General features: G+C 33.8%; 1 protein-coding gene across 2 annotated transcripts in view; it reads left to right on the forward strand.

Annotated features, from left to right (window-relative positions):
* The window catches only part of NUA (nuclear pore anchor), a 93049-nt gene that overhangs the window by 16326 nt on the left and 63944 nt on the right, over positions 1-12779 (forward strand). For both annotated transcript variants that reach the window (XM_039031771.2, XM_039031772.2), the window contains one exon: positions 1050-1139. In XM_039031771.2, coding sequence (XP_038887699.1) covers positions 1050-1139 — 90 coding nt within the window. The remainder of the gene's footprint in view (positions 1-1049; positions 1140-12779) is intronic.

Consider the following 12779-nt stretch of genomic DNA (forward strand, 5'->3'; position numbering starts at 1 on the left):
TTATTCATTAATTTTAAGCCCGAATACAGCATGAGAGAACCCCAACATATAGTTGAGAGTCGAAGGAATCCTCCTTTTTGATAGTATCATTGGAAACTAGTGGGTGAGACAGGGACACTTTCTCCTTAACAATTTTTAGGGGCTCAAGGGTCAACATATGCATTTACTAGCCTTGGCTGTACTTGATAGCAGATTACCATTTTCAACTATCGTACTCTTTCATTTGATCTTTTTCTTCTGTAGATGTTAACTTAATGTCTTATGATTTGCTTTGACACGAGGAACGTCATTGGCATTATGCCCTTGATCAGTATTTTGTTTAGGAGGATTTGGAGTATTTCTTCTTCTTTTGAAAAGACACTTAACAGTGCACCTTGTGTAGGGAATTCAATAGGACTTGGGGAGCCAAGGAATGATTCTTGAAACCTTCCTCTTTTCCGTTTTTAGGTTTCAGATGACTGAATATTCCTATGATTTTAGTCGGATGATTTTCTAACATGTGATATGACTTAAAAATTATGGAGCTTGGATGAAGCTAATTATTTGACCATTAGAGCTTTCGTCCATTTACATCGGGGACATTAGTGGTTAAGTCTCCCTGTATGCAACAAACATTATGTGCTTAATTTTCTTGTCAGGTGCCTGCATCTAGGCTAGAACCTTGTGAGGTTTAACATTTTACTTGTTTATTAATTATTCTTTTTTCTTAGGCTTTGATTGCACTTGTATTCTTTAATTTTTCTATGTGAAAGTCAGATTTTTCTATCATTTAATTTTTTTTTTATTAGCTGCTAATGCATAGGTGGATTTGAGTTCATATTTTCAAACTGGTGTGTCGTAAGATCTAGGTACCTTTGGGTCTTGAAAAGAAATTTCATTTCCAATTGATTTCATATAGAAATATGTGAAATTAATTTTTCTGATATATCTTGAAATTAGTGTTTTATTACATCCCAATGCCGTTAAATTTGCTCTTATACGGGGTTATCATTTGGAAGCAAAGAGATTAAATAGTGATCCTGACATTGGGTTTTTAATTTACTTTGTAGGTCAATAAACTTGTTGAACTTTACAAAGAAAGTTCCGAGGAGTGGTCTAAGAAGGCAACAGAACTTGAGGGTGTCATAAAAGCCTTGGAGGTTAGATTCTTTACCTCAAATTCTTAATCTCAAATATGATTTTTTTTTTTTTGGGTTTTTTTTTGTGTTTTGTTTTGTTTTTCTTTTTAAAATGAAACAAAATTATTCATGTCACAGTTAGGGGCGAAATATTATCAATAGTTATTGCCAAAATATCGGCAATATTATTGGTAAAATTGGAGGTTTGGTAACAATAGGGGGGGGGGGGGGTAAAACCATCTATATTTTACCAATACCGTGATATATTGTTGGTATTCTTGATATATTGCAATTCTCTTCCCTCCTTATTACCAGCATATACCCTAATTTCTACTTTGGGTGTCTGAAAAAAAAACCATATACCTTAATTTCTCACTTTAGAAAGTTGTAGCATGAGTTCTTGAGTTAGGCCAAGAATTTAGGGTCACAGATGCATTCACATATCATATTAAAAACCTTTATCTCGACCTCTCCTTCATTATTGTTCTTCTATCAACGCTTGGAGAGTTTTGTTGTTGCCAGGGAGAGAGGATATTCGTTTTGGAACCCTATTACTTTTGAACCGCTCTCATGTAGATCCTCTTTTTCTTTGTGAAACTAATCCATTTCCTGGAGTGATTTGATCTTTGCCTTGTTGTGGAAGTTAAAAGTTCTCAGATAGCTCAAGTTTTTTGTATGACAAACCATCCACAAAAGAATCAACACCTAAGGGATTGTTTGGTTGGAGGGTTTTTTGCATGGGAATTAGCATAGACATAAAAACCCAGGTTTGTTTCACGGATTTCAAAGAGATAGCTTATTCCCAAGCATCCTCATCTCTCAAAGACGAGTTTTCTATTCCCTTCTAAAAGTGCGGGTTTTCTCTTTTCCCCTCTCTATCTATTTTTTCATTTTGTAAATAGTTAATTAACTAATATTAATTTAACAAAAGTAATATAAATATTTATTTTAATAAATCAATAATGATCTATTAAAAATATTTACTTAGCTTATTTTTACAATAAAAGATTGAATGCTAATTAATGAATTAGTAACAATGTCTTAAATATATTTAATTAATAAACTAGGATTAGTTAAATTTAGTTAGTATGAAAATTTATTCTTCAACAGTAATAATTGATTAATTATTGTCTTTTAATTTTTTTTAATAATCTAGCAATTATTTATAGAGATTAATTTTAATTGATCTTTCATTATAAACATATAATTCTTATTGATTATTTATAATCGGTTAATTATTTATTGTGCTTAATTTTATTACTCCGTTCATTATTAACGTATTATATTTATAGAACTTTTTTAGTATTATTTATCAATATTTTTTTATTATCATATCATATTTTTATCTCATTTTCCTCTTTTTAAATAATATATTGTTTATTAAAATATATTTTCTTATATTATTTAATTAAAATTAAGATTACTAATGTTGAACTTATTGATTATAAAAATGACTAAGTATTAGATTATAATTAATATGACTTTCATTAAATATATTAATTAGTTATTTTAATTATAAATTACTCAATTTTAAATATTTGTAATTAAAATTATTATTGATTCTTAATTAATTAGCTTTTATCAATATATTGAATGATATTTATTTTTTAATTAATTAATTTATTACAATTATATAAGATTGTCATGTTTGATTTCATAAATTAAATACAAACATGATTTTTTCCATAAATTTCTGATAGCATTCTCCATGCATAATCAAACACAGTCATCTTTGATTCTTACGCTTCCTATTTCCAGACCTCCTTTATTCCTAGGCATCTTTAAAACCTTGAACCAAACGGCCCCTAAGGGGCTATTTGGTACAAGGGAATTTAGGATGGGAATGGGTAAGGATTTCTGGTACCTTTGTTTGGTACATGGTTTCTAAGTTGGATGTGAGAATATTGTATTCCCAGATATCCTGTTTTCTCAATATTCCATGCCCTTAAAAAGGGTGAACTTTCTCTTTTCCCACTCATTCATTTACTTTTTATTTTGAATATGATTAATTAATTTGAAGGATGTTTTCAATTATAGAAAATGAGCCAACTTATTTACAAGTATAGCAAAATCTCACAGTCTATCACTGATAAACAGTGACATTTTACTATACTGAAAATATTTCTAGCAGTTTTGCCATTTAAAACAATTGCCCTTTATTTTGTAAACTAATTGATATTAATTTACCAAAAATCAATGCAATTCATTATTGAACTTGAATAACTCAATAATATTTCACTAAAATATACTTGATTCAATTTTACAAATCAAACCTCACTAAATGAATGTAATTATTTATTCTCTTGAATTTGTTAATTAACTAGTAATCAATATCTCAAATATATTCAATTAGTTAATTAAGATTATTTATTTATTTATTTTTTGAAAAGGAAATTAACCTCTTCATTAAGGTAATGAAATGCGACAATAAAAAGTGAGAGGAATAGTACAATGAAGATACAAAATTGAATCCTAAGGATCAATGAGTGTATCGGGACATCTTAACTAGGTTGACACCATGAAGAAGCGGGACATCCAAGGTGAAGCGATGTCATGAAAAACGCGTTGATTTCTTTCAAACCACAATTCTGCTAGCAAAGCTTTCACTGCATTGGTCCAAATCAATCTTGATTTTTCTTTGAAAGTGGGGCCGATGAGAAGCTGTTCCACATTAGCCCTGAACATATTACCAAAACTTCAACTAATATTGAAACAATCAAATAAGAGATGCCAACAGCTTTGAGCATATCTGCCGTTGAAGAAAAGGTGTTGTAGGTCTTTTGAATCTGCCAAACAAAGGGGACAAACCTGCGGAGAGAGACAGTGAGAGGGAAGCTCAATTAAGGAGACCATTAAGCATAATCCAGATTGTGATGTTAATCCTCCTTGGGCTTTCGGTTTTCCATAGTGCAGAATCCAATCTTTTCCCAATAGGGGAAGCTTTAGAGAGATGGTTTATGAGGGATTTTACCGTGAAAATTCCATTATTTTCTAACTCCCAACTTCGCCTATCAGCAAATTGTGTAATTGAGTTTGCTGCAACAACTCAATTAGAGATTGAAATTCAACGCGTTCTTCCTCCTTTAACAACCTTCTGAAATTAATTGACCAGGAAGCGGTTGAGGAATCCCAAAAATCGAAGACAGCAGCATTAGGATTCGGGGATAAACTAAATAGTCCTGGAAATAGACTCTTTAGGGGTAAAATGTCTGCCCAAGGGTCAAGCCAAAAGGCTATTCTTCTTCCGTTTCCTAGTTTGTAGGCAACCAACGAATCGACTTTTAACCAAGTCCTTGATATGCTAATCCATGGACTACGAAGATTACAGTTAACCTTTCCACTGGTGTGCCACCCAAACAAGCTTCTACCGTGAATACTTTTCACAACTTGATTCCAAAGTGCATCTTCTTTTACCATAAATCTCAGCCTCATTTTGCTAACAAGGCTAGATTTTTTGTTTTGAGGCCTCCATGACCAAGGCCACCATCTGCTTGAGATCTGGAGACATGTTCCCATTTGACTAAGTGATTTATTTTGCCTCCTTTATGTCCTTCCCAAAAGAAGTTTCTTGATAATTGATCCACAATTAGGGCTACCTTTTCCGACATCAAGAAGATTGACATATAATAAGTAGGAATATGAGAAAGGACAGACTTACAAAGAGTAGCACGGCCACCTATAGAGAGGTTGGTATCTCTTCCATTTTCCAATTTTCCTTGAATTTTTTCAACCACCGAAAGCTAAAAATTAACTTGTTTTGGAAAATCACCTAGAGGCAACCCAAGGTACATAAAAGGGAGGTGAATAGCCTTACAATTTAACTTGGACGCCACTGCATACAGCTTGCTGTCATCAATGTTGATACCAAATAAAGCAGATTTTTCCCAATTAACCTTTTGCCCTGAGCACCATTTGAAGAAATCTATAGTCTTTCTTAAAGATTCTAACATTTCATCTTCATATTTACAAAAAATCAAGGTATCATTGGCAAATTGAAAGATGGAGACATGGACTCTATCTTTCCCTACCACAAAACCTTCAAACTTGCCTTTTTCATGAAGTCTGGCCAATAAAGAACTGAAAACCTCGCTGACTAATAGAAAGAGAAAAGGTGAGAGAGGGTCCCCTTGTCTACTGCCCCTTGTAGCATTGATTCTTCCCCTTGGTCTTCCATTAATAAAAATTGAAAATAATGGACCAGAAACGCATCCCATTATCCATGAAATCCACCTAGGATCGAAGTTTTTTCCAGCAAGAACTTTTTCGAGGAAGACCCAATCAATCCGATCGAAGGCTTTTTCTAGATCCAGTTTAAGAATCCATCCTTTTTTCTTCTTGGAGCGATATTCCTCAACCACTTCATTGGCTACAAGGATTGGATCTAATATTTGTCTCCCCCCAATGAAAGCACTATGTGTAGGAGCAATTATGCTTGGCATAATTATCTTTAAACGCTCAGCTAACACTTCCGCTATAATTTTGTAAGATATTGTGGTTAGACTAATTGGTCTAAAATCCCTTACAAAGATAGCGCCTTCCTTTTTTCTAATCAAACAAATGAAGTTCTCCTTAACACAAGAATTTAGTCTAGCATTGACATAAAAATTCTCAAAAAGTTCCACAAAATTATCTTTGAAGTATTCCTAGAATTTTAGGAAAAATTCTATCGTATAGCCATTTGGCTCGGGAGCTTTATTTTTCCCAACAACTTCAAAGCATTTCTGATTTCCACCTGGGTAAATCTAGCAACTAGCAAGGTGTTCAGGATTCGAGAGACAGTGGATCAATTCAGATTGAGGGGAAGGACTCTAATGCTTGAATCTTTAGAGTATAATGAAGCATAAAAGCCTATTATGAGGTCTTCAATTTCCTTGAATGAATTTGTTGGCAGCCCTTGGTCATCAATCAATTCTGAAATCAGATTTCTCCTCTTCTTTGCTGCTAAGTATCTATGGAAAACTTAGAGTTTTCGTCTCCCAAACTCGACCAATTTAGTTTACTTTTCTGTCTTAAATTCCTTTCATCTATACGATAAAGTGATAACAAATCAGCTTTCAAGGAAACTCTCATATCAGTTCCGGAATGGAATCTTTGTACATTTCTGTTTCATTATCTAAGTTTTCAATTTCTTTTAGCAAGGCTTCTGCTTTTTTCTTTTTAGACTCAAAATCAACTTGCCAGGACTTCAAAGCCGACTTGATTTTTCTTAATTTGGAGGAAATGAAAAGCCCAGCCCATCCTTTTTGAACTTCAGTATTCAGTGCTCTTTCAGCTTTCTTATAGGTCCAGCTAGCTATTGCAAAATCTGAATGGTGGAGGTCCCCACTCAAAGGAACCGACTTCAAGTAAGATGGGGAAGTGATATGAGAATGTACAAGTTTGTCTTGGCACTCTAGTATTAGCAAATAAGTCATCCCATTTATTTGAAATTAAGAATCTGTCTAGAAGAGAACGAGAGATGATAAAGCCTTCGCGTGACCATGTGAAACATCCATTGCTAAGAGGCATTTCCATTAGCTTAACCTTAGCAATGAAGTTATTAAATTTTCTCATACCTTTTGTTAATCTCCCCAAAGGAAAGTGTTCTTGAATTCTTCTAGTAATGTTAAATATCTACCAATGCACCAAGGCTCTTCACAGTAAGCCAAAAGAGAGTACAATTCTGGCCAAATAAACTTTCTTTCTTCGTAATCTCTAGGACCGTAAACATTAGTGATCTAGCAAACCTTCTTACTGACCGTCAAGCATTTAATCGATAATGAGTATCCTCTTTTCAGTATTTTAATAATCGAAATCTTGCTTTCATCCCACATTTTAGTAAACCTCCAGATTTTCCAAAAGCTTTGACAAAAACCCAACCAATATATTTGGAGCTCCATAACTCCCTGATGAAAGCTACGTCGAAAGATTCTCTCTTTGTTTCCTGTATTAAAACCTAGTTTGGCTTTATATTCTTCAAGCTTCTTATCAAAGCCAGTCTTTTGGAGACATCTCTTAAACCTCTTGTATTCCACGATAGAATCTTCATAGTATGCCAACGAGAGGTAGGAGCTCTTGACTGAATTACCCAAGGATAAGCTCACAATTGTCAACTACTGAGATAAGTTTCTGTGGTATCTCTTTCTTCTCTACTGTTTGAAAGTAGGAGGTTTCAGCATAGCCTACTATTTGATCTTCTTCTGAGTGAAATAAGAGTTGCAAGTTATTATAATGCCCATCCAAAATTTTTTCCTCCTCCCCAAATTCCTCTACTTCTAAAATCTCTACTTTTTCACTACTCGCACTAACTATAGAGTCTACTTTGAATGTCTTGTAGAGAATCCGGGGTACCTCGCACAAATGGCACGCTTGAGCCGCAATTTTGAAATTTGAAAAAATAAGATCTATCTTTAGTAGTAGAATTATCTGACATGACTTTGAAGAAACCAAGAATTTGAGCTTTGATGCAACAGTTTTCAAGCAAATTGTGGTTTGTTATGGCTGTCCAGGAGTTGCAAAAGGAAGTGTTTCTCTGGGTGAAGTGCTTTCTGAGAGGCTGGAGTAAGTGGGGTTTTCTTGTGTGAAATGAATTACGAGTACCTGAAGGGTCTTCACTTTTCTGAGGTTTGAGTAATAATGAGCTAAAGTTCGAAGACTGCAATCTTCTCTCGACTTTTGAAGTTTTATTCTGAGGGAGGCTAACAGATGGTGTTGTATTCAATGAGCGCCCACCCGACTTCTCATTTCCACCGATTGAAATCGATCCTTCTTCTTTATCAAATAGGGGAGACCTTTGGACTTCTCTCAAAGGCTTTTTACAAGCCGAAAATTTAAAGAAAGGTTCATTTGGCAGGAAGTCGAACTGTTTTCTTAAGGTGGCTCGGAATATGAACGACCAATGAATCTTTTTGTCTTGAAGTGTTTCTCTTTCTTCTTTTTCTTGAGTGTGTTCACATGGTTTGATCTTGGGGAAACGAGTTTTGTGTGTTCAATGGAATCTTGACTACAAGCAAACCTCTGGTTAGTCTCCGATTCAATCTGAGAGATGTATTTTAGCTCTTTTTCAACACTGATGCCTGGGCTTCTGGAAAACTTTGGCTTGCACCTTGATGGAAGGAGAAACTCGAACTTAGGACTTAATGAATCACATTCTATTGCCTCATCCTTCCTAACTTGATTTAAACGAACAATGTCAACTGGATTTGTGAAGTTAAACAAGAATAAATCTCCCATAAGCTGGATGGGTTAATTGACAAGAGATCACCAAAGTTCAAGAAGATATTACCCCTCTTTTCATCTGAAATTTCTAACGTTGCAAGGATAAATCCACATAAATTTTTCTTCACTTGGATTTTGGCCTCTGAGACATTAAGAAGATTTAAAGTTTCAATCGCAATATTCTCCAAACCACCAAAATAAGCGCCAATAGCTTCAAAAGTTTGTTTATTCCAGTAGTTGAGAGGGAGATTTTTAATTGATAACCACCCATCGTATCCTTTTGAATGCAACGGCCTACTATGAGTGAATTTGGCCCACTTTTCAAATTTCAGGTGGAAGGAGCTTACCTTCTACCATTTGCCAGGATTCTCGATTAGTTTATCCATTGGACAACGATCCATTGCAACTAGTGCGTTTTTTGCATATAATGGGTTGATTATAACATTTGATTGAAAGTATAGTTTGAGTGTTTTAGTGATTTCTAGCCAATTATGGAACTCAAATAGGCGTGTGACAACCCAAAGGTTATCACAATCTGCTTGGAATACTTCTGAATTTTTAATAACCCAATGATGTTGCATACCCTGTTCAGAGGTCTTGATACTCTGTTTTTCTGTTGAGGAAGAGGTTCTAGACTCGATAGATTTTCTCAATCTCCGATTCAAATGTGATGTACCATGTCATTGAATTCTTGCCAACCTGGCTTACCATCGCCGTAAGGAATATGAAGGTTCTTCCTTCCTCCTGTTGAAGGTCAGACCAACCACTCTACAAACCAATCTTTATTAACACGGAACTTTGAAAGGCGAATGACACTTTGATCGACTTTTTCCTTTAATAAGAAGAATCCGAAGGTTGGACTATTCAATAATTTTTCAAGCTAGTCTTTAGCCAATGCGCCATAGGCACTGAGAATAGTATTTTTTGCCCTTTCTTCATATCTTCCATGTAGAAACCAATGCTTTCTTTCCACATACAGAAGAAGTGATCACAGATATTACAACTTTTCACCTCCATGAGTTTAGAAACGATGGGTGCAAGGAATGAGGATGTGGAAATTGGAGTTGGTAAAAAGGTAATCTATCAAAATGGCAAGGAGCGGGTATGAAGGTGGTTAGATAGGAAGGAAAGGAAAGATTGAAGGATTGGAGATTAATCGGATGTGAAGGGAGGTATCGGAGAAGAAGAGAGGAAGCGGACGGAGAAGGGCTAGTCGGAGATTGATCGGAGGGGCGGTTTGAATGGTGCTAGAAAGGGATGGGGGAGGAGAGAGGAGAGAGCATTTTCAACAAACATATGCTTAAGTGTCATAGAGGATGCTTATTTGTTGAAGTCAATCCAGTCGAAAGAAACAGAAATCAAGGTAGATGCTTCTGTGACAGATTTGTGCAAAGAAAACTAAACATTTAAAAAAACAAGATTAGTTAAACCAAGTTAGTACAAAAATTTACTTTTCAATTACCACAATTAATTGCTTATTGATTACCTATAATTAGTTAATTATTTATTGTGATGGATTTTTATTACTTCATACATTATTAATATATCATATTTATAAAACTTTCTTTTTAGTGTTTTTATTGATATTCTTTATTAGTATATGATATTTTCATATTTTTATCTCATTTTTTTAATCACTTTTTATATTAATTAAAATATATTTTCTTATATTATTTGGTTAAACTTAATTAAAATAAAGATTACTACTGTTGAACTTAATTAAGTAAAAATAATTAAGTATTGTATTATAGTACTTAATTAATTATTTGATTAAACTTAATTAAAATAAAGATTCGTTAAATTTTAATTGGTTAATTTTAATTATAAATTTAAATTACCCAATTTTCAAATATTTACAATTAAAGTTATTATTGATTCTTAATTAATTATTTTTTTTATCAATGCATTGAATGATATTTACCATTTAAATAATTAATCTATTAAAATTATGTTAGATTATCATGTTTAATTTCATAATTTAAATACAAACATAATTTTTGTTCATAAAATTCTGATAGCATTTCTCATGTACAATCAAACACAGTCATCTTTGATTTTTAGACATCTTATTCCCAAGCATACTATTTTCGGGCATCCCTTATTTCCAGGCATCTACAAAACCTTAAACCAAACTATCCTTAAGATAGGGTTTCAAGGAGGGTTCCCAGCTTGATGGGCCCATCGTTTGCATCTTGTGTAGGAGAGCGGCTGAGAATATAGATCTCATTCATTCGGAGTTTTGCTTTGCTTATTAAGTTTGGGGTCGATTTTTGGAAGGGCTCTGTGTGAGTTTGGCTAGGCACAGAGGTTGGATAGTGATGTTAGAGGAGTTCCTGGTCCATCCTACTTTTCGTGGTAAGTTGGGGTGTGTGTGGTTTGGGGAGAAATAAACAACATAATTTTTAGAGGGCTTAAGAAGCTTCTATGTGAGGTTTCGTCTTTGTATTTGGTTCTACGTGTCTTTTTCGGACGTTGTGACCAAGAATTTTTTTGGTAATTATTCGCTTGGTCTTATCCTAAGAAGCACAGATACGAATACGAGACACGAATACCATACGACCTTGACACGGCGACACGACATTTTTTTTTTTAAATTTAGGACACAGATACGCCAAAGATACGTTTATTAAAACATAGTCTTGTGGACCATCCTTCCTTAGGTGCTTTGGTCTTTTCGGTCCTTTGGGGATTAAAGTTCCTAGGAAGGTGAGGTTTTTCACCTGGCAGGTGTTACATGGCCGTGTGAATACGATGGATCGTCTTTCCAGGAAGCTCTCCTCGCTTGTTGGGCCATTCTGTTGCATCCTTTGCCGAAAGGTGGAGGAAGATTTGGATCATATTCTTCGGCGTTGCGAGTTTGCTAGCTCTATTTGGGAGCGTTTTGTCCAAGAGTTTGGCATTCCGTTCGCTCGTCAGCGAGATGTTGTTACTACGATTGAGGAGTTACTCCTCATTTCACCTAGGGGGGAGAAGGATTGCTTTTTGTGGCTTGCGGATAATTAATTAATAAGCAAAGCAATATATCCTCCATACCGCTATTGTTTGGGTTTTTTGGGGGGGGGGATAGTAGGACTTTTAGGGGTGTGGATAAAGACCCTAGTGAAGTTTGGTCATTTCTTTGTGGGCTTCGGTTTCAAAGACCTTTTGTAATTACCCTATAGGTGTCATTTTGTGTAGCTGGACTCTGTTCTTGTAAGGGGTTGCTTTTGTTGGCGGGGTGTTTTTGTTTGCCCATGTATTCTTTAATTTTTTTCTTGAAGTTGTTATTCTTATAAAAAAAAACATACATTTTTAACATATATATTATTTTTAAACGAGAAGGAAATTTTAAAGTCAATGAGTTGTATTTATTTCTATGCTTAAAAAATTAATTCGATGTTTTTGCTCTCAACTTTTATTATTTTTATCATATATATGTTGACTTAGTATATCTATATCTTTGTAAGAAGTGTTTGATGCATGTATACCAAATGTTGGTCCTATTTTGGCTTTGAACAACTAGTATCTAACATATCTATTGCACTAACAAGTTTTTGATATGTGTCCAAAAAGTGTCGGAGTGTCCAAGTATCCGACATGTGTCGGACACGGACATGCTAGCCAAACTAAAAGTGTCCATGCTTTTTAGGTCTTATCTTGTTAGAGTGGAGGCCTTTTTAATAGATTGCCTCCCTTTTGTGTGCTCTCTTTTCTTTATATGCCTTTAATTCTTTCATTTTCTCTTAATGAATGAGAGTTCAGTTCTTGGAAAAGAAAAAAAGACATGTTAATTAATCAATAAAATTCGTTCATTTCTTAACATACTAGTTTACTTTCTAAGATTTCATTTATGAGCTCTTGTTTTAGGTTCACTGCTTAAGTTACTTTTCTGTTTTTGCTTTAAATTATTTTTATGCTTTAAGTCTCTTATTTTGGTTTATTATCGTTTCGTTACATTGTATCTTTTTATCTCAGAGCAATAGTCTCTTTTCATTCTTTTAATGAAAAGTTTCGTATCATTTTCTATAAAAGGATTTACTTTCCATTTTTTAAACACGAAACACAAATTTTTTATTGAAAAAATGAATAGAGATTAATGCTAAAAAAATTTGTTATTTTACCGTCTATTCTTATATTAATGTATATGTATGATAGATATGCTTAAAATGATTGATTAGGACTTCAATAAGTTTTCTGAATGCTTTATTAAGAAGTTCACAAACTTTTAACAAATTTATTTTATTTTTATTTTTATTTATTTATTTTGTGATATCCATGATTTTTTCTTGAATATTTGTTGATATCCAATTGTTTGTGGATATATTTGAAAGTTTGAGTTACCAAACTTTGACGTTGGTATTTGAAGCCTAAAGAGATAAAGAGGAGAATTCTTTATTATGAATCAAAAGTTGTTTACTAGAGAAGAGTCCTCTATTCATAGAGAATTAAATGTAAGATAGGATCCTAAAAAGATAACGAAAAGGA

Source organism: Benincasa hispida, chromosome 5 (assembly GCF_027475165.1).
Source record: "Benincasa hispida cultivar pf3 chromosome 5, pf3_genome.v1.1, whole genome shotgun sequence".
In the NCBI taxonomy this organism is placed as follows: Eukaryota; Viridiplantae; Streptophyta; class Magnoliopsida; order Cucurbitales; family Cucurbitaceae; genus Benincasa; species Benincasa hispida.